This window comes from Pelodiscus sinensis, chromosome 5 (assembly GCF_052426305.1).
Source record: "Pelodiscus sinensis isolate ZL-2025 chromosome 5, ASM5242630v1, whole genome shotgun sequence".
Lineage (NCBI taxonomy): Eukaryota > Metazoa > Chordata > Testudines > Trionychidae > Pelodiscus > Pelodiscus sinensis.
In genome coordinates, this window is record NC_143056.1 from 75761082 (window position 1) to 75783660 (window position 22579).

The 22579-nt window shown below is 44.8% G+C and overlaps 1 protein-coding gene across 3 annotated transcripts in view; it reads left to right on the forward strand.

The window, feature by feature from the left end:
- The first annotated feature begins 4821 nt into the window (after window positions 1–4821).
- Window positions 4822–22579, forward strand: part of PRR5L (proline rich 5 like) — a 68262-nt gene continuing 50504 nt past the window's right edge. Inside the window, exons 1-3 of one of the 3 annotated variants that reach the window (XM_014574245.4) lie at window positions 4822–5879; window positions 19070–19373; window positions 20502–20582. In XM_014574245.4, coding sequence (XP_014429731.2) covers window positions 19204–19373; window positions 20502–20582 — 251 coding nt within the window. In that variant the 5' untranslated portion in view covers window positions 4822–5879; window positions 19070–19203. Of the gene's footprint in view, window positions 5880–6540; window positions 6815–11760; window positions 13496–19069; window positions 19374–20501; window positions 20583–22579 lie in introns of those variants that run through there. The other 2 variants (XM_075927493.2, XM_014574246.3) reach the window with 2 other exon arrangements.

Genomic DNA, 22579 nt, shown 5'->3' on the forward strand with positions numbered 1-22579 from the left:
TACAAAAAACAACCATTATCTCCATCTCTGTGACTTATGCAGCTGCATAGGTCTTTTTGCTGTCATCTCACATTAGAAGCACATCTAATGCCGTGTCCAGTCTCCAGCCTCTTGCGGTTTTGTTCTGCTTCTCAGAATCCTTCCTCCAATGGGCGTCCTGCTGGAGGTGTTCTGGGAGTGGAATGTTGCTGCCCCCAGCACCTGTCCTCCAGAGAGGCTCGGACCATGTGGCCTCCTCACTCCCCGGTGCTCTGGGAGCCAGGGAACACACGCTTGCCCCTTCCCATCTTTTCCCCTCCCCATGGTGGGGGGCAGGGCCTCAGAGGGAACGCAGCTGTAGGTAGGGCAAGGGGCCCGTCTCCCCAAGCCGCCCCTGTGTAATTCAGATGTTAATTCAGCCACACTTCTCCATATGGAATCGTATTTTGTTTCCTGAGTCACATTTTGTGCTAGATTTTTCACTTGCTAAGCTAACAGGATAATGCTCTTTGTGTGCACACAACCTTTTCAGATAACTTGCAGGACCTGAATCCCGCTGCTCCCTTTTGCCAGAAAGCACCTTGAGGCACAACTAAGTGTTGCTATATCTATCTAAGAGGGGAGCAACTGAGGCATAAAGTGATTATATTCTTTTCACAGGGTTACACAGCCAATCAGACTGAGCCAGGAACTCCTGACTCATTCATTGCTCTGGCAGAGCTGCAGTCTGATCTAACTTTTGGGAGGCATATGACACAGAAAACAAATATCCATGATAAAGGTTAAACCACGTGCTCCATCCAGATGGATTCACTCTTTAACCTGACTGAAAATAGATAAGACAAACCAATAAGAGGCCATTTGTTTTAGTGACATCTCTTGTGGTTTTGTCCGCTTTAGAACAGCGTGTGTGACAGCAGGCCATCTGGGTGTGTAAGGGCTGAACTGTTACAGCAATCTTGCCCCGGAGAGGACGTGTGGTAAACAACCAAGGTATTGCTGCAGCCATTTCATACATATCTCTTCAAAATGTAAATGGCTGTGATAACATCTTTGGCGATGCTGATTTGTGTGGTCTTCAAGTCTTGCAATGATACTTTAATCTGACACTATGGGGAGTAAACTCCTCTGCCCCACAGTCTGTTTGCACCATGCTGCTTGATGAGGTGCTAAGAATTGTCATTTTATATGACTGCTTTTCTAAGTGATGCAAAAGTTTCCATCAGGAACAATCTTACTGTACTTTTTCATGATTGAAGCTTAAAAAGCAAAATGAAGCTGCTAAAAACATCTTCCCTGCCTGTTCATCTGAGCACATCTCACTTTTTGAATCCCTGACACCCTATTAAGTTTAAATTTGTCTTCCCCTCCAAGGTCCTTCACATCTCTAACCCTCCCTTCTACTCTCATATCACATTGTCATTCCACTGCCTCCACTCCATTAACAAAGGCAGACTGAGACTGGATTAAGGCAAGCGGGGATCCCAGACACAACAGGACAAAGGAGCCACTTGTGGCTTTACCCTCAACTTGGAAGTTATAGAGTGTCATCCCACCTTTCCTAGAGCAGCATGGATAGCAATCTGGGGTTCTTTTCCTATCTAGGAATGGCAGCAGGAATTCTCTTCGACTCCCTCTCAAAGAGGCCCTCAGCTGAAGAAGTGGGCTTTACCCCCCAAAGCGCGCTCACTCTCTCTCACACAAAACGTTTAGACTGGCATGATTTTCCGGAAATGCTTCTAACGTTAAAAGCATTTTCGGAAAAGAGCGTCTAGATTGGCACGGACACTTTTCCACAAAAGCACTTTTTGCGGAAAAGTGTCCGTGGCCAATCTAGACGCGCTTTTGCGCAAAAAAGCCCCGAACGCCATTTTCGCGACTGGGGCTTTTTTGCGCAAAACAAATCTCAGCTGTCTACACTGGCCCTTTTGCGCAAAAGGGACTTTTGCCCGAATGGGAGCAGAATAGTATTTCCGCAAAAAGCACTGATTTCTTACAGTAGGAAGTCAGTGCTTTTGCGGAAATTCAAGTGGCCAGTGCAGACAGCTGGCAAGTTTTTCCGGAAAAGCGGCTGATTTTCTGGAAAAACTGGCCAGTCTAGACACAGCCAGAGAGACAGAGAGAGTGAGAGAGAGCTTTTGTGGGTAAAACCCACTTCTTCATATATAAATATATAAAGTCTCTCTAAAGCAGTGGTCTCCAACCTTTTTACACCCAAGATCACTTTTTAAGTCTCAGAACAGGTGAAGATCTACTGCCCCGCCCCTTCCTTGAAGCCCCGCCTACATTACATGAGGAAATCTAATGTAAATGCACTGCGCAGGTGCGCAGTTCAGAGAGGGCTCAAGAGCTACTCTTGGAGCCCCTGAGATCTACCAGTAGAGCGCGATCTACTGGTTGGTGACCACGGCTCTAAAGGTATTATTTCAGAATAACTGACTATTTCAAAATGCCAAAATGTGCGTCTTCACAGCAAGCCATTATTTCAAAATAATTTTGATATGGAGGACTTCTTACTCCAACTCCTGTAACCCTCATTTCAAGAGGAGTAAGAGAAGTCAAAGAAAGACTGTTCTTCCGTCAACTTCCAACTGTGTAGATAGCACCAACAGCCAATTAAGCTATTTTGACTTTGGTTACACAATTGACATAGCTGACTTTCCCCCTGCTGCGCAGATGTGCCCTAAGGTGCCACAGGACTTCTCATAGTTCTTAACAGGGTGTATCTGTGTTGGTGGGTAGATAGGGCTCTCTTCGCTTTTCTCCCTTCTTCCACAGTGTGTCCACTGCAGGTCTGGGGTTGGAAATCCCCTGAGATGTGGCTCTTGGAATTAGCACCCCATTGAAACATACAGGATAGTTCACCTCTCATCCTCCTCCCATGACTACACTTTAGGCTCAGTCTCTGCATCAGCGCCGGATTAAGGCATGGAGTAGCTGGGCAGCTGCCATCAGGCGCTGCACACCCGGCTGCCGGATCACGGGCTGCAGCAGCTCCCAGTGGCCACCCTGCAGCGGCCGCCCAGGGCGGGGGCCGTGTTAACCCCCGCAGCGCCAGCCAACAGCACGCTTCCCCCCGTGGCCCTGCACAGCCAGGCACGGCCCGCTCTGGGCTGTGCACCAGCGGCGGTAGCTGGGCCAGGCATGTGTGTCCTGCCGTCGCCAGCTCCGTGCGCCCTCCTCCACGCACCAGGCAGGGGCGGGGCCACACATGCACCCTCTCCCAACCCGGGGCACAATTAAACTATCTGCCCGGGGCACCGGAATGGCTCGGTCCAGCCCTGCTCTGCAGGTCAGGTGACCCTCACTGCAGCAATTACCCTCAGCTTACTTTCTGGAGGTTTTCTTCTCAGACACAAGTGCTAAAAACTTCCTTTAAAAAAAATTAAAACAGATTGTGATATAATCACAACTCCAGGTGCTAAAGCTCTAGGCAAGGGTGAATAGTAGGAATGCCTCAGTCTGTCTCTGGGTTAGCTACATCAGCCTATTATCAGTTTCTTATATAAATATTTCTTTAGTCTTCTTTAGCACTACACTCAACACTCCATGCCTTCAAATCCCTCACCGCCCACTTCCGCCATGACACTGATAGCAAATTAATTAATTATGGCTTGATGAGGAATAAGAGAGTTTATCCACTTGGAAAAATTAACAAGTATATAAGTCTCAGAGGCGCAGCTGTGTTAGTCTGTAATTTTAAAAAACGAATGGTTCTGTAGCACCTTAGAGACTAACAAATATAAATATATATAGTATATTGTGTGTGTGTGTGTGTGTGTGGGGCACAACCCACTTCTTCAGATGAATGGAGCATCTGAAGAAGTGGGTTGTGCTCACAAAAGCTCACTCTATATTTTTGTTAGTCTCTAAGGTGCTACAGAACCACTTTTTTAAAACAGGTATACAGATATATAAAAATTGCATGTTTTATGTTTTCTTAATTTGAAAATTCTTCAGGGCAGGGAACATGCCCTTTGGTCAGCCTGATTTGGGCTTCCAGGCACTTATTCAATAGTAATAAATCCTGTTTATATGGTCTATGGAAAACCCGTGAGGTTCCTTAGTGGGGAAAATGGAATTACATGATTTTAGCTGTACACTCTGGTATGTGTCTCAGCTACAGAAATGTGGGTTACATTAATTGATTACAGACATTTAAAGGTCTTGATGGACATTAAGTTACCTCACAGGAGTGTTGTGAGTCTATTAGCCATTTCTGGAGCCATCATCCTCCAGCGACTTGCTCCAAGGATACATATAGTATGGACCTTTGTGCACTGGTGCAAGTCCTTGTGCTAGCTTACCCCATTGTAGGGTCAAAGCCCACATCAGCTGCATAGTTTGATTGTGAACAGAGGGCAGTAGTGGCCCTTTGTGTGGGTCACAAGTCTGCAGGGACACTATTACTTGAGGAAGTGCGCTGTGGCCACGAAAGCTCTTGTTTTTTTCTTTGTAACTTTAAAAAAAACAAGTAGTCCTGTAGCACCTTAGAGACTAACAGGGCTACCCCCTCCCCCCAGCCTCCTTCCAATGTGTTAGCAAGAAAGTAAGACCCTGTTCTGACCAACGCGGGGCTTGTGCCTACCAACACCGAGGCACCCGAGTAACTTGGACCCGAGGGCTAGCTTCATAAAAGTCAGCGGGGGCTGTTTCCGCGGCGGGAAAGCGACTCGGGCACGTGCGATCAGGGTGAGGGGCGGGCGCGCCATAGGACGCCGGCTACAGGGGAGCAGCAAGCCCGCAGCCGCAGTCCCGCTCCCGCCCGAAGAGGACTCCAGCTAACCAGAACAAACAGCGGGGAGCCCCGCCGCCACCCCCCCCTGCGCGCTGCAAAAGCTGCAACGCCACCCAACCCCTGCGCGCTGCTGCTGCTGCATTCTGGCTGCAAGGTGTCCGAGAGGAGCCGCAGCTACTTCCCCTCCCCACCCGCCGCGAATAGCGGCCAGGGAAAACCCCAGCGAGCTTTTCACCTGGCTCCGCAGTACACTGGGGCTCAGCCCTGGCCGCGCTCTGCGGGACGCTGGGGGGAGACCAGCTCCTCTGGTGCACGCATCCGAGACCTGCCTGCACCAAGGGACCGCCCCCTGGCCCCCTCTTAAAGTCACACACAAAGCCAGCATGTGGGGCCTTTGGTTTGCCCCCCAGCGCCGCGCTCCTCCAAACGCCCACCGGAGGCTGGAGGCGACTGCAAACGCGCGTCTGCCAACGCGCCGCGGCATTTCCAAAGGGTTTGTGTTTAGCAACGCAAAGCCCGTGACCCTCCTTGGCAGTCCAGGCAGGCGCTGTTCCGGGTGAGCTTTAGCGGTGCAGACTCACAGCCCCCGTGCACGGTGCCCCTCAGCCAAATCTCCCCCCGCCCAAAGTTTTGTCTGGTCGCCTTTGTTACACTTGAATGTCCCGCCTGAGCCGCGGTGCTGCGGCAGGGGGAGGCGTGTGAAACTCTTGCAGCCTTTTCTCTCTCTCTCCTTTTTCTTTAAAGACCAAAGCGCTTAAACTTCCTGAAATTGTTGAATTGCAGCCGAGCGGACTTTTCTTCTTCCCCCCTGGGGCTCGAAACTAACAGATCGAGGCAGGCTCCAAAACAGAGAGAGAGAAACCAGCAGCAGCGCGTTTCCTTTAGGGGACTCCCTGGACTTTTCCCTCTACCCCCTTTGCCTCTCCTGGGAGGAGCCCCGCAAAGGGCACATTGTAAAAATAAGACCTGGACCGGAGCCAGCAAGCGTAACATTCGCAGTGACAGTGGTCAGATCGCGGCGGATAAAGTAGGAATTCCTTCACCCGCTGATGTGAAGAGTCTCAGGAAGGAGCTGAAATATTTCCAGCAGCTGTTGGTTGTTGCATCTTATCTCCGTCTCCAAACGCCTCGATGCAGCCCTAACTTACACTAAAAAAAAAGGGTGAGTGAACTGCACTTTTGGGGATCTTTACACGAGCAGTCCAAGGGCTGGTGGGGGAATACGTTGCTGCTTAGCCCTAATGCAAAGAGGAGATCTCGGCAGCAGCAAATGGCAATCGTGTAAGATTTCGGCTTGGAGCCTGGGTCACCAGTTGTCTTGTTTGAATCGCAGGTTGTTGCCATTAAAACGGGCTCTGTTGTGTTGACAAGTCGTTTCTCTTGAGAAAGAGCTTACCAAAATAAAAGTGTGGGCTGTGTCTGATCTACTTTACGGGGCAGGCTGACACTTTCTGCGTGATGGGTTGTGTTTGTCCAGTTTTGACTGTTTGCGGAGGCATGGGATGCACTGACAGCGAGAGCCTGTTTGAGTCAAAACAAAACAAACCAACCAAAACGAGCAAGTTCTCTATTAATATACATAAATAAAAAGGGAGAATCTCGGGGCTTTTGATAACTTTGAAGAGTGAGTCACCTTCGAAAACAAAATGCTTCATTTTATCCCCAGGATACACATTAATGCAGAAACTGGGGGGGGGGGGGTGTTCCCTTCTGACTGTTTACTAAATAAATGCAATTACTGTGTAACCTGTTGCAAACAGACTGGAGGCGTTTAACTGGCAGAGAGCCTCTCCTAAAGGGCGGAGCAGAGAAGAGAGTGCCATCCCTCTTAAACCCCCCTCCCTCCATCTTTTCTCAGTAGCTATTTAAAAGTTCACTCGTGTGACAGTTTTGTGAATGAAAGTGGAACGTTTCTTGTTCCCTAATAACTACTCAGGGCCGCTGTGCACTGGGGGATTTTTATACCTGACGGTTTTTAATAGACAAAAGGTATTAATACTTAATAGTAGAAGGAATCTCAACACCCCTCCCTCAGTTCTGTGAAATACCCCAGCACTTGTAACCCTTGTCTTACCTGGGCTGAGCAGAAATGCGAAGGTGAGGATGCAGGTTTCGGGGGTAATGCAGTTTATAACTATCTGTACTAAAAAAACCCCCCATAAAATGCAGATATTGCTTTATTTATTTATTTAATTGATTAATTTATTTTTGCTGGCCTTCCTGCCATATGAGCTCTGTCCCTCGATTCTGGATGTTTTTGTCAGTAATAAGTTGTGAGTGTATTTGTAGATAACACTGTAATTCTGTGGTATGGAAGGTTTCAGTTATGCTGAGCTCCTCAGTGTCTGTGGTTCAACACGTAATAGCTGTTTACAGTCTGTGTGCATAGGTTTATAGATGGACATGTCTTCCGCTAGAGTGCATAAAATTCAGTGCAGAAATTGATCCAAAGAGACCATATCATAGAAGCCATAGAGAAACTATCATAGTCTCTAGTGACAGACTACTTTTTTGCTAGTTTTGTATTGTTCTAATATTTATTCATAATTTGTCCCTAAAGATCCCCACACATTCTAATTGCTCTAAAAACTGTAGATCTCAGTCTGCTCTCGTTACTCATGTGCGTAACTTCATTAGCTTTGTCTATGTACAAAAACGACCTCTCACTGACATGAATGAGCAATAGGTGCAGTTAAATGTGTGAAGTGCTGAACATTATCTGTCCCAGTCTGCAGTTTGGCAAGCCGTTTCATCCCCAATTCAGCTGCATCTGTCATCAGTCATGGGAAATTTTGCATGATACAGTGTTATTAATTTTTGTGTGAGCAAGAATTGTTCCACAGCATGTCAGTGCAACCATCTCCTGGGTAGAATGTAGCAATTAGTTAAAATGCACAAGAACAATAGAAAATTTAAATTGTTTAAGAAAGAAAGAGACATGTGTCCAAGTGTTTTGTGGAGGGTGGGGAGATTTAGTTAAGCAGAATAAAAATACCAGAATTGGATTTTGCATAGAACAGGGTGGTTAAACCTCCTCTCCCATCCCCAATACCTGAAAAGTGACATGGACTCAGTTTTGGAAACTTTAGTAATTTTTCACTTCCCCAAGCCATTTAGTTTTTTTTTTAATGTTTTGTTTTAGTGTATTAAAGCCCACCTTTGGGATTGTGTTAAATGTGCATTTTGAGAGTTGGACCTTTTCCTCATCTCTACTTCTACCCCAGACTTTACTTCTGTCCTACCTCTTTCTGAGAAGCCATGTGCTGTCGTTAGGTATTGCATATGCCATTGAAAATCAGAAGGAATAGCTTGGTCTTATTAATATTAGTGTGCTGGGGAAATCTTACACATTTCCTATCCTAACTACTGTAAATGAGGATTCCACGTGCATATTTGTATGAGACTATTAAAATGCGTGAAACAATATGTTTTTAAGATGTCCATATAATTTTACTGATCTTTTCTATTAGGAGGGAACTGTGTAAAATGGCAAATGGGTGGTTTTTCCCATTTGTATTTTTCCTGTTTTATTACCCTCGCCACATAGTTGTCCTGCATGTCTGGAGCAAAATATGTCTTATACTGAGGTGGGCAAATACCAAGCTATCGCTCCTGGCGGGCCCCCCATCACTATATTTACCTGCATGGCCATAGGTACCAGTGATTGCAACTCCCACTGACCGCGGATTGCTGTTCCTGGCCAATGGGAGCCTTGGGAAGTGGTGTCCCGAACCATGCCTCTTATGGAAATAGAGATTTCGTTAGATCTTTATTTTTTAATATAGTAAGGAGGAATATCTGAAAGCACTTTTTTTTTCATAGAATCTATAAATGATGTTAATCAGGGAAACACTAAGGCCACATCTTCACTACTGGGAAGATGGTTGCTGTGGCTGTCTAGTAAAGGGTCTAGTAAAGGGCACCTCTTTCAACACTGGTACTTCTTGATTCGTGAAGAGTAAGGGAAGTCAATGGGAGCATAGTTCAGATATAGTGCTTTTTTGTTACACAGTCACTCACTGCCACAAGATGTCAATGAGTCTAAGATATTAGTAGGATTGAGAAAGGGATTAGATGTGTATATCGATAGGTAATAATGCATTTAGAGTATGCGTAGGTTACACGTGAGCCATTAATTGAGAGGATTAGGCAGAAACTTCCCTGGAGGCAGATTATTCCATAATCATCTACTGTGGGAGTTTCAGGCAGCTTTAATTAGGTGGCTAGTTCTGGCCACTGTCACAGAGACAAGAAGATACTTGGCTAGATGGATTTGATCCAGTATGGCAATCCTTGACCATGAGTGATGAAATATTTCAGTTAAAAAAATGGCTTAATTTGAATATGCTGTGGTGAAATTCTTAAAAGAACTCTTGGTACATCAGCAGGCAGCAAAGCCCATTAGAAAGTTTTCTTTCACTCTATAACAGCAAATAGAACTGGAATGTAGATACGTACAGCGTAGTTGACAGTGAGCATAGATATCATAATTGCATTCACCTTTCAAGATCCTCTCAACAGTTTTATGTAACCAATTCATGGATTATACAATGTCAGTTCAGAGACTCAAAGGGTTTATTTTCAAAACTGAAAGGCTGAGCAACACTAACAATAGAAAGCAGTGTTGTCATCACTCACAATATTTGGTATTTTTTCTCAGAGTCCCAGCTCCCAGCCATGTGTGATTAGCAGAGAATTTCAGCTTCTATTTAATTTTTTTTCAAGCACCCATGGTTATAAGGAACAACCACTGGAAAACAAGAACTAAATGTATCTCTAAGGCTCAGAAATCAGACGGCAAGAACTCATTCCATTAATTTTTTAAAACCTTTTGGTTTTTAAACCAGTCACATGATTTTGTGGGCCTGATTCATGATTTTTTAACATTTAGGATTGACTTTACAGTTAACCACAAAAGTGTGGGATAATTGTGTATGCTGGATTTATTGTCTTAACATTTACCACTGGTGAGATTGCAAGTATATATTTTACACATGGTAAAGATATGTGCTGTGATACTGTTCTAGTGTTCGTGTAATAGAGGATAACAACCTACTGCTAATGCATGCTGGGAGGTTATCTTCAATCCAGTGGAGGTTTGTGTTAAAAATCTTCACTTCAAACCCTGTTGAGGAGCCTTGTACAGCTACTACTGTTTTAAATGGCCATGCTTCCTAATCCAGGAATAGACAACAGATGTCGAAAATACTGGTGGCTGGTCTGTTCAAATACTCCCACTGTTGTTATTACCTGTGGAGTTGCAATGGTGAGAAATGCTAAGGAAATGTCTAGTGCCGAAAATATCTGATTTTTTCTAGATCACGTCTACTTGTAGTATGGATAGACCTTAAAAAGTTTGTGGTTATTTAAATGTTCTGCCAGATTTCTCCACATTATGCAGAGCAAAACTCTTCTAACCTTCACAAACTGTTCCCTGGGGCTAGGACAGTACACTTTGTCTGACTTAATAAATTTACTTGCTTCCTGGAGTTTTGCTGCAGATGTTACTAGCATCATTGGAGAGAGACTGAAAACAGGATATCACAGTTGAAAGTTCATGTTAATTTTTGAGTTTGAATATATAAACGTGTTAGGTATGTCTCAGGCGAGTCAAAAAATTGTGGCTAGAAAGTGTTGTTGCTTATTCATGGTGCATGACAAATCCATGTCCTGGAGAAACATAGTTAACCCCTGGTACACACAGCTCTATATTGATGGCAGAATTCTTCTGTTGATCTAGTTACCACCTCTCAGGGAGGACTGAAGTGTAAGTAGTGGGCAATAATTTTTTTATGGGTGCCTACTCCAAGAATTTGGTAAGTGGTCAAGGGCCACATTTTTCCATGATATTAATGGAGGAGGTGCAGGGTCTGGGATGGAGGTTGGGTGCAAAAGGGAGTGTGGGATAAGGAATTGGAGTGCAGGGGAGGGGAGTTCAGAGGGTTTGGGTTTTGTGGGGTAGGGGTGCAGGAGGAAGGCAGATGGTTGCAGGGGAGAGAGATGTTGAGGGGAGGGAGAAGCTGGGGTGCCAGAGGCAGGCGGCTCTGTCTGGGAGGCACTTACATGGATGATTTCTGGCCAGCAGCCCAACAGGTTCCTCAGCCAGGCTTCCTGCCTTCCATGCTGTTGCAGTGGCCATGTGTGCTGCTCTGAGCACTGGGAGCCTGGAGTGAGGGGTGAGCAGTACTTCATGTGCTGCCTGCTCTTCAAATAGGCAGTTCCCATTGGCTGGAAACTTGCCAATGGAAGCTGCAAGATTATGCTGCGGGGTGGGGGTAGTGTGTGAAGCCTCTCCTCCGGGGTCACAGTATTCACAGATGCACATGGCCCTGCAGCTAGCTTTTCTGAGTGGCGTGCAGGGGTGTAGGGCAGGCAGAGAGCCTGGCTAAAGCTCCTGCTGGCTGTAGCCTGTAGGCTGTATTTTGCTTCCCCCCCCCATGGTCTATGCTGATGTGGTACTGTAGCACAACTGTCTGCAGCTGTGCTGTGTTTGAAGTGTAGACAAGCCCTATGTCTTGCCTGCCAAAAACGTGTGTGTTTTTGTAACATAAAATTCTAGTGAAGGCAAGGTATATAATAGGGCAGAATTAACGTGTTAAAAAATTAATACACATTAATCTAGAGTTACCGAATGTCCGGTTTTTCCCAGACATGCCCTCGTTTTCACTTGTTAAATCTCCGTCCGTCCAACTTTTTTAAATGGCAAAAAATGTCCGGGGTTTTGCCCTGCAAAGGGGATCAGGGAGGAGGCAGCAGCACCTGCCTGTCAAATGGAACGTTCAGAGCTGTGCACTTGGACTGTTCATGGCTGCTCAGTGTCGGGAGGGAAAAGCGCGTGGCTGCAGTGGCAGCAGTGGCTCTGATGAGACCTAGGGCAGGTCCAATGTGGGGAGGAGGTGGCTTCTCCCACGGAGTCATCGCGTTACCTTCTGCCCCGCTAGGTTATGTCCCCAGTTCTGCAGGAGGAGCATTGGGTTAGAGCAGGAGGGCTGGGGGTGCTTGGCTCTGTGGGAGGGATGAGGGCATTGGGTTGGAGCGGGGAGGCTGTAGTCTTATTATTCTTGTTTAACAGCACGATTAATCACGATTAATTTTTTTAATCACTTGACTGCCCTAGTGTATAACAGCTTCCCCCTATGACTCTTCAGCAAGATTTGAAGTGAAGTCCTTCAACACAAGCCTCTATCAGTTGAGTTAAAGTCAGCCCCTTAGTAGTGGGCCATTATTCATTACTGGACAAGCCTTAGGGAGGGAGCATGGCACAGCTTTTGCAAGTGTGTTAAATCTACACTGGCACTCCCACCAGTGATAAAGTTTAAGAAAATAAATCTACTGTAGACAAGGCCTTGCTTGTATGGTTAACGGTATTGCCAACACCAAGCATTCAAAAACCATGATTACCTTGATGTAGCTAGTCAAGGTCAACACCTCCTGGGGTTTTTCTTGACTAGTTACACTATGATGGGAGTATCTCAGAAGACTGGATGCTGCTAAGCTTGCTTTTTGGTAGATCTGTGAGCAGCGGAGGCTCTAAAGCTCTCTGCCTGCAGGCTCAGACTGCACTGGATTGAGTAAAGTTTGCTTCAGTTCTCAGACTGTCCCTACCACTCCCCGCCAAGAGTCTTGTTTGGAGTTTCAGGTGTGATTCAGCCTCAACAGCCCACAGCAAAACTGACTTGAAACCACTATTTTTCTTTGTAAATGTTGCATGGTTTTGCTATCAAATCATAAAGGGGCCCAGCTTTGAGAGAACTTTCACTGACCCTGCCTGGAGGCTACAATGAAACTTTCAGTGACAGATTTCATGGCAGACATGGGAGAAATGTAAAGACAACGAGGCGTCCTGTGGCAACTTAGAGGAGGAAGTTATTCTCAAGTGTAGTGCCTGTGGCCAGCCCCTCTGAAACTGAAGAGATGGTGGCTTGAGGGACCTTGGTTCCATTGCTGTTGCTTGCTACCCGGAGTCACTCTAGGGCTCTGTAATTGCATTCCCTCGTCTGTAAAATGATACAGCAATTCTTGCCCTCGTTTGTAAAGTGCTTTGGGAGCCTTGTCTGTCATTGCTAAGGAGGAACATGTCACAAAGCTGTCCGGGTCCCTTATGAAAAATTACAGCGGTATAATTTACCTGAGTGATTATTTACTGAAATGAAAGAGTGGCTGCAAAGCACAGTCTATTGGAAGGGCTTATGCGAGAGGTGCAAATACATTCCTGTGTTTAAAACATGTTACTTCTCCTGTTCGTAGTCACATCAGTGCTCTTGGATCTGGGTGAAGTGGTGGGAGACATAAGCAGAGGCACATGTTTTGCTTGGTGGTATAATTTGGAGATGACGTCAGCTTTGATTTAGTTGAAATTCCAGGCTTTGGTCTGGTAAACCTGGCCTTCTTCCACATTCTTTAATCATTAATTTTTGGTACTTAATTATAGTACATGTGTCTTGTCTGGGTCATGAAGCAAGTGTGTTGTGTTTCTTGGCTGGCTGTTCCTGCATTCTTGTCTACCTTTTGCTCTGAAGTTCAGCTGAGCTACTGTGGCGCATAGTGTTTTGGTCTTCTGTGTTCCCCTTGCAGGGAGCCTGAGATGTCTCAGATTTTTGGATCTGAGGATGGTGAAACAGCGGCATAGTTAGGGGCAGCATAAAGGAGGAGCTGGGGGCGGGGAATCCTGGTCATAACACCCCTCCTACTTACAGTTGTGAAATTGCATGCAATTGCAGAAGTTTTTGCTCTGACACTTTGGAAAGAAGATGCCTATGTGCGTGTTCTTGACCAAAGGTAAGGGACTTACAACAATATGCGTTAAAAGGGATGCCTGATAATGTCTTTTTGTAGGTCTTGAACTTGGATTTTTTTATATAATTATTTTTCTACTGCAGTACTAACTTCACAAGCACCTACCTAAACCAATTCATACATACAATCCAGTTCTCTCCCTCCTCTGCCAATAACGTTGTTTTTCAGCATAAGATAATTTTCTGAACATGTTTGTTTTAAGCAAATGATGATTAGAAGCTTCAGCCCTCCCCTTTCAATTTGCTTGTGTTAGTTTTATGTTTTCTTATTGCTTTCAAATACATTTCTAGGTGAAATCAGAACTAACCTAGAGGAGGAGATGTCAGTTACGTGGGTAGGTGTCACTACAGTACAAGTCTTTTCAAACAAAATATACTGACAGGTCTAGTTTGCAATTAGGGCTATTGTTGGGCTATTTTTTTTAAATCTGAGAGAGCAGTGACAGCATTTTTTTTTTGGACGGGCAGGTTTTAAATTTTATTTTGCTATGTTACACTAAAAGTGTGTGATTTAAGTTTGGTTTCACAGCCGCCCCCTTCCCCTGTAAAAATCTGATTTTTGAAAAGGAGTTGGAAACAATTAATCTTTTTCTAACACTAATGAGTTGTCATAGCGGTTGCCTGTTTTCATTATGTAATTTCATTCAGCTTCTACACTGGCAAAATATCTACCTGCATCTTAGGTTGGGGGTGCAGTGGGGTGCTGGCTTTAGCTCTAGCACCTCTATGGGGGAGGTAATATTCTTACTCATCCAGCTGAAGTTTTCTACTTTGCAAATTGGCTTACAACCAGCATTGCAAACTTGAGCCATTAACATATGACTTTGCAGTGCTGGTAAGATGGCAGCTGGCCAGGAGGAATGTTTTCTTGTTTAATCCAATTCAGGTTTTGTGGAATAGAAACAAGATGAACCCTAACATACAGTCTAATGTCTTTACCTAAATTAATTAATTCCTTGAAACAGAGTTTTGGCACAGAGAATTTACACACTTTACTGGATTTTGGCAGAAAAGTTGGTGATTAACTGGGTCTTCAGAAATAAACAGATACAGCTCTAACATACATGTTCAGGCTATTGTCTCTTAATGCTCAGAATTTGATAATCTTATCAGAAGGGTGTTTTCAAACTTGTAGTGTGATCCTGCAAACCTTACTCTCATCCTTGAATAGTGAGCTTGTAGAAGCATGGACCGTGTTTATTCAGTGTTTGGAAATACCTTGTCTGTACTGAGAAGTAGAGTAAATAAATAATGAGCAATCTTTATTCCCAGGAGAAGTCCTATTGAAGTCAATAGGGTTGCATACATGAATAAATGTTTTCAGGGTTGGATCCTTCCTTTGCTTTCTAAGTAGCTGATTCAAAATCCTTTGAAATCTATGGTTAGACTCCCATTGCTTTTAGTGGGCTTTGGATCTAGCCCTGAAGTCACTATGGCCCAGATTTTAAAATGTATTGAGGTGCTGAAAGAAAGATAGGCACAGAATGGGGTTTTCAAAACCACTGAGGTGCCTGACTCCCACAGACACTTAGGCATCTACTGGGATTTTCAACAGACCATATTTCTATCTTTTGGTACTTTAAATACCTTAAATACCTTGGCTCCATGGGCCTAATTCAGAGTCCAGGGAAGTCATTGACTTTGATTTGGGATTAGACTCTATGGGGCTTACAAAAGAAGCAAGTTTTGAAGTTTCTACTTTCATCTGTGCTTGAATTAGTGAAGATAATTTCTGATCGAGACCCACTTTAGAGTGGGGATTTTGTGAATTATATGAGTTACTGGGTAGGGATGGGCATGGGAATGAAAACCTTAATTGATTTTGTTTAAATTTGTTCTTCCCTCTCCTCCCTCACTCTATTTCTCCAAAAATAAACCACACATGACATTTTTTTGAGGAAACTGAGCAATTGGAAAAACAAATGGAAATTGGATTGCAGCCGTAAGGGTAGCTAGGCACTATCTGTGCTCACTTAAAAAACCACAACTGAGCCACTGGTCTATACTACTGACTTACGTCAGTATAACTATGGGGCTCAGGGACATGGAAAATCATACAGTTATAGCAGCCTAGGGATAGCTGTAGACAGGGCTGTGTTGATTGGAGGGCTTCTACCATCAGTGTAGGTAGCACCTTCACTAAGTGATGCAGCAGCACCACTTGGAGCGGTGTTGTAATTGTAGACAAGTCCTTATGTTCAGGCGCATGCCCACATAATTTTGATGAACTGAAGGACATTGAGATAAATGCAGATATTCTACAAAATTCTGTCAGTGTAGCCTTGAGGAAATAAAAGACATACGATTCACAAAGAATTGTGACTGGGCTGGATCAGCTAAACTCATATTGGAGGATTTTATTGATCACATGTTTTGTTAAATATTTAAGGGGCTTGAAAAAGAAAGAGCTTATAAAAGTCCAGCCTGGTTCTTTCCACACCTTTTTTTGTATCTGTGTAGGTTGGCTGAGTGAGGATGGAGCTGTGTTTTTACTAAGGGAAGCCATTCCTGGAATTATAAAGCTGGCACAGGGGGAAATTCCTTTTGAAATGATTATGTTCTTAGATTTTTACACAAGAGACCTGAAAGTTTCTGCTATGTGTTGCTTTTTTTCAGTTGCATGCATTTCAATTTCCATTTTACATTTGACTTGCCTGGATTGCTTTGGTGCTGCCCTTGAGTCTCATCGTAAAACTCCCCTGCTCTCTGTGACTAGATTGGAGAGTGGCTGTTAAGGTTTTGTTGGGTGAAGAAGGCTCCTTTGATTTTCTTTCTGCATCTGGATTAAAGTTTCTTTTTGGCTTGTGGCAGCTTGGTGGGAATTTACTTTTGGTCTTGACAAATACAAGTGGTGCCAGTTATCCTATTGCAAGCCTTTCAGTCGCTTGTGCTACTCCATCGCCTTCATTGGCAGCCATCCAACACCCACGCTGCCTTTCCAAAGGAACTTGATTCCAGTGCATATTGGCCCCTGCTGTCCTGGATCTGCGGAAAAAATACCAGGGAAAAGTAAAAAAGAACTTAAGGCACAAATGGTCTGTTCTCTTGTTATTTAAATATTTGTTGCCGTGTGGTTTTTTTAAATAATCTCTGTCTCAACTAGAAGATGTATATTCTCAAAGAGGCAGTGCCAATTTTCTCCCTTTGTCACCCCTTCTTTAGTATAGGCTGAAATTGCAATGAGGATCAAGACTTTTTGATGATCTTTTGTGTCTTCCAGGCAGCCAGCTGTATCTTGTCTGCTGTAGGGACCCCTTTGGCTGAAATCTTATTATAATTAATTCTTTGATGTTTTTCGTAGCAATCAGGAGACACTTAATTAGAAACTAGCATTGGTCCCTTAATTTGATTATGGGTTGGGCAATTTCTTACCTAATTTTCAGAAATATCTGTTGGAAGCTGATATATGTGTCTGTATGGGTATTTCCTTTTGCCCTGTTTGAAGTCTCTAATGAAAGTGTTTTTTGAAATGTGACATATTGCACATGTATAACATTGCTTCATTTTCAGGTTATGCATATCTCCCAGTTTAGAAAGCTCGTGTCCAACCATACCTTGTTTGTGCTCTTAAAGAGCACAAAACTCTGTGGGCTGACTTCTGTGTGTATCAAGTATAGATCTGCTTTGTTTTGTCTCCAAATACTTTTTGGCAGACAGATATTAATCTTATAATTAGGGACAAGTGAACTGGTTTGGGTGTGGGCCTACGGGATTGGGGTGGGGAGAAGACAACAGTACAGCAGCTCTTTAAACTTTGACAAGCTTTATATCTGAAAAAAATCCAACATCAGTAAGTGGAATGGGTGGAGGATCTTGTTGTCCAAGAAGACAATGACTGAATTAGTGTGAAGAGGGGCCTGCTCTGTTGCATCTAGATGTGTTTAACAGCACTGAACCATGTGGGGATAAAAAGCTTCCGAGGGGGTAGCCGAGTTACTCTGTAACCGGAAAAACTTAAAAAACAACAAATAGTCTAGCAGCACATGTCTTCAGGGCATGAGCAGGGTATGTGTTGTTGCAGTGTTTCTAAACTGGATTTTTACTGGCTGACTATATTGTCTTTTGCTCTCTGTTAAGCTATTTGTTTCCCCCCCACCCTAAACCACTTGAAAACTTCAAATGTACTATCTCTTCTATACTAGGTAGGGGGTGGAGTAGAGAGTTTCAAAAGTTTTGGCTAAGCATACAAATTTTGGAGAGTATCCAAATTCATCTCTGACCCTTCTGTAGTTTGCCCAAGTCTACTTCATCATCTCTTGGAAGATGACAATTGGGAGGGAAGCGTTTCTACATTTTATACTTTGTGTAGCCGTTGCCTCTGGCTGTGTGGAGTAAAAACACATTAAGTCATTCGTTCCCAAACAGCTTTTGCAAGATCCTTTTATTTTGCCCCTTTCAATGAATGGAGGTTTGGATAGCCTTCACTTCCTCCCCACCATGTCCCCTTGTACCTTGCTTCCCAACAATTATAGATGACATTGTCTCTACTAGGGATGTAAGTGAGTAATTGACTACTCACATTCCCCCCCACCCTGCTGCCTCTGTATCAGAGGCAGCAAGGAGGGGGAACAGGAGCCGGTGCTGCAGGGGGCGAGCATAAAAGCTGGTTCCCTTGAGCACTCTATGATGCTGCCTGCTCACCCCCCCCTTTGCTATTGCCTCTCTGAGAGGCAGCAGCGTGAGGAGGAGACAGGGGAGCCTGCCACGAAGCAGCTTCTGCCTGCAGCGGGTCCAAGCTCTCCTCTGGGACTCCTTGCAGACAGGTGCTGCTGGACTGAGCAAACCTGGCTCAGTCCCAGCTTGCACCAGATCCGGGAGCTACCCTGGCTGCTGGTCTGCAGTTTAAATGTAATAGGAGCTGGGCTGCCTGCCCACCTGGCTCTTACTACATTTAAACTGCAGAGGTACAGCGGGGGTAGCTTCCAGACCTGGTGTGAGCCAGGACTGAGCACCTTCCCCTATTGACTAATAGTGTAGATGATAAAAATTCTATCGACTACAAAATTGTTAAATACCCACTTCTTAACATCCCTAGTCTCTACATCCTCTTCTCCCTCTCTTCATGTTTGTTCCTTCTATTCTCTGTGGCTTCCCCGCCATGCTGCCTGAGATAAGTATAGGGATGGTACTAGTAGCTTGGAGTGCCTCTCACAAACGTATTTAGGTACTTGTGCACTCTCAGCAGAATAAATTAAGTGGGAGGAGAGAAAAGATGCTTGTGCCATTGGGCTACTACCTAATTCACATGGCTTGTTTCCATGGCTGGCTTCCAGTAGGTGCTGCTGCTGGGGTAGGATGTAACTGTGAGCTGCTTTCAAAACCACCTGTTACTTGTTCTAAGCACATACTTGTGGGAGGGATGGATGGATGAGGGCCTTAGGTAAGTTTCCTTGCTCCCCTCCTGTGCCCTACACAATCAGCCTTCATTCTCTTCACCAGTCTTCAGAACTATGTTATTTGAATGCCACCTTGGAAAACACTTATCTTAAGGCATTTCATACTGTGAATGCTTGTTTAGGTCCAGCAATTATAAATCAAGTCTTTGCTTTTCTTACAGGCTGAACCCTTGGATTTGAAGGAAGGAGGCCCAGTGTATGCCAGTGAAATCACGACCTTGATGCCCTCCATAGTTTAACTTTCAAGGGGAGAACACTTCTGGCCTCTCTGACACCTTTCAGTCCGACTGAATCTATGACTGGGGGTTCCACCCTAGCCCCACCCTTTGCTGTCCCATTCCAGAAGATGGGTTCATTTCGAAGGCCCAGGCCTCGCTTCATGAGCTCCCCGGTGCTCAGTGACTTGCCACGGTTTCAAGCAACACGCCAGGCTTTGCAGCTAAGCTCCAACTCTGCCTGGAACAGGTGAGGGCTAATACCAGGCCTAAGGACTCTATTTGTAAATGTCTGTAGATATTGACTTCAGAGGACTGATCTAAGGTATTTCAGACTTTTTTTCACTTAATCAGTCTGCAGGAGAGGATGAATGAATTTTGGGTACTCAGGTTTTTGTCTGCATTGGGAAACTGACTCATTGATACACGTTGGTTCTAACAACCTTTAATTTCCCTTTGTTTAAAAATGCTGAGGGATTGTGTCCATCTCCACTAGCAAACTATTGTCCATACTAGCTCAGAGGAACCCACTGATGACAGTGTTAGTAGAACTTCTACTTCCTCACATAGAAAAGACCTTTTTTCCCCCTCATATTATGAGGTCTTTCCCCTAATGTTGCCTGGTCAAGTCCTGTGACCAACTGCTGAAGTTGTCTGTTGGCGCCATGAATCTGCCATGACATTTATTAACATTCTAAATTAATAATCAAGTCTTGCCCTCAATAAATAGAAAGTCCATGTTGTCATATCCTGGACAGTACCAAGATCTCCTTTTTAGACTTTCTGCACTAGTGAAAAAGTTGTTGGTTAGAAAACTTGGCAGCACCTTTTTGGAGACACAGCAGCTTTTTCGGGCAATTTACAAGTATTGACTGTAATGCATTGATCCAGGACTTTAGGTTGGTCTGAATGAAATGGTGCTATTCTGTAGAATTCGCTCCAGAATGGACAAGAACCCACACATATTTCAGATGTACTGGTTTAGCTAGTCATCTGTCTCAAAACGCTCTGGTCCCAGGAACAATGCTGGGGTGCTGTGGATTAGATGCTCCTGGAATCTAGAAGCAGTGATACCACTGTGATTTTAAGATATAGAATATGTAGACGTGCCACAGCCCAGAACTTTGTGTGTTCTGTGTAATGCTTTTTCCCCTTGCTCACTGTAGACACATTTCTCCCTCCCTTGAAGAGCGTAGACAAAAAAGAGCAGCAATTTCCAGGGTAGAAAAAGTGGAAGTGTAGAAAGAAGTACCGTTAACCTCTCCATCCCATTATGGTCCCCATAGCTGTTGGCAGCTAACTCACATTGCTTAGTGTGTTATATCATCCTAAAGTATGTTGTTTATGGATTGTGTACTGTCTTATTTCTCTTTGGCAGTGTTCAAACAGCAGTGATAAATGTGTTCAAAGGGGGAGGCTTGCAAAACAATGAACTTTACACCCTCAATGAAAACATCAGGTATGTTGCCAAGTTGTGTGCAGAGAGCCCTTTTGGTGTCAACCAGATGGTGAGGTGGGATGGAGTTTCTTGAAGTAAGGGGAAAGGCTGTGCTCACATTCCTGCTCTTTTGCCACTGAGGTTGGGATGGGAGATGTGTATGTAAGGTTTGAAATCTGCTGTTTGGATGAATGCATGTAGCTTTGCTCAGAACAGGTTATGCATTGATTTGGGTAGAGGGGATTTTCTCCTTTCTTTGGGAGTTTATCTCCTTTATTGGATATAGAGCAGCATTGTTAACTTTTACAAGTTTGTTGTTAGCCATGTGATATATGATGTATTTTTTCACTAAAGCCCCAATTCCTGGAGTCATATTTATGGAAGACTCTCTGTTTTCATGAAATAAATAAGCTACAAACCCTTATGATGATGGAGATAAGCTTGAATATGTGAACCCTAATGGTTCAAAACTAGACGGTTCTTTTTATTTGCCTAACATTCATTGTTTTTAAAAAAGCTCAAGATTTTTTAGGCACATCTCATGAGTGTTTAAACGCTTAGACGTGGCAGGACTGATTCATCTAAGACAGTGGTCTCCAACCTTTTTAACCACAAGATCACTTTTTCAGTTTAAATGCAATGTAAGATCTACCTCAAACCTAAATACTCTTACCCCATTTCCTTCCTGCCCCTTCTCTGAGGCTCTGTCCTTGCTCTAACCCTTCCCCAAGGCCTCACCTTGCTCACTCCATTCCCCTTTCTTCCCCCATCCTCACTTTCACCTGGCTGGGATATGGGGTTGGGGTGCAGGCTCTGGTTTTGGGCCAAGGGGCTTGGAGTGTGGGAGGGGCTTCGGGCTTAGCCCAGGGAGGGAGATTGGGGTCCAGGAGGGGTTTCAGGGTGCAGGCTCTGTGAAGGAGTTTGGGTGCAGGGAGATTCACATCTGGGGCAGGAGTCTGGGTGCAGGAGGTGGCTCAGGGCTGGGACAGGGGTTCAGGAAGCAGGCTCTGGCTGGGCACCATTTAACTGAGATGGGTCCGGGTGGTGGAGCAGTGGGGTTAAGGCAGGCTTACTCCTGCCCTGGCCCTGCACCACTCCTGAAAGCAGCTGGCATGTACAGCAATGGCTCCATGGCACCCTATGCTGCCCCTCATCTACAGGCACTGAGCCCACAGCTTCTACTGGCCACACTTCCCTGTTATTGATCAATGGGAGCTGCAGGAGTGGTGTCTGCAGGCCAGGACAGCCTGTGGAGACTTCCTGCTCTGCTTCTCAGCTGGCTGCAGGAACATGCCAGCCATGTCTAGCAGCATCAATTACCACAGGGATAATTACTCCAGCCACAACAGGTTAGGCATTTTAGAACTCACTACCCAAAAAATGACATTTAAGCATGAGAGAGAAATGAAAATTATGAAATGCACAGACTAGTCATAAACCAAAAATAAACCACTTTGCAAGCAGTAAAAGAAGACCCTGCCATCAGCGTCCACCCCCTTCTCCCTCCCACACCCTGCACAATAAGCAGGAGGCTCCCAGGGGGGCAGCTCTAAGGCAGAGGGCAGGAGCTGCATGACGGTGGGTGGAGGGGCAACTGAAGTTCCAGTGCTTGATAGCTTCCCGGCCAAACCGGTCAGGATCACGTGTCAGAGGCTCCAAGATCTACCAGTAGATTCCACTCTACTGGTTGGTGACCACTGGTCTAAGAACTCCTCGTCAAAGGAGATTTAAGAACCCGGTCTACATTTGGCTACTTGAATCGTGGCTGAAAAGGGACTTCAGCCACAAATCTGAAAATTGTTTACTTTCTTAAGTAGACAAGACAACACTATTATCAATATTGCTCAGAAATAAACTGATTCTTGGTTCTGTTTTGATTCTGTGGTAGAGTCCATTCAGCCTTTTACTTTCTGGCCTTTCTTACATTGAGAAATTCTTATTTCAAAACCTGCTTAAATCAGCTCGGTGAAAGAGGCTGTGGTTGCCTGAATTCTGGCATACTACCCCACAACTTTCAA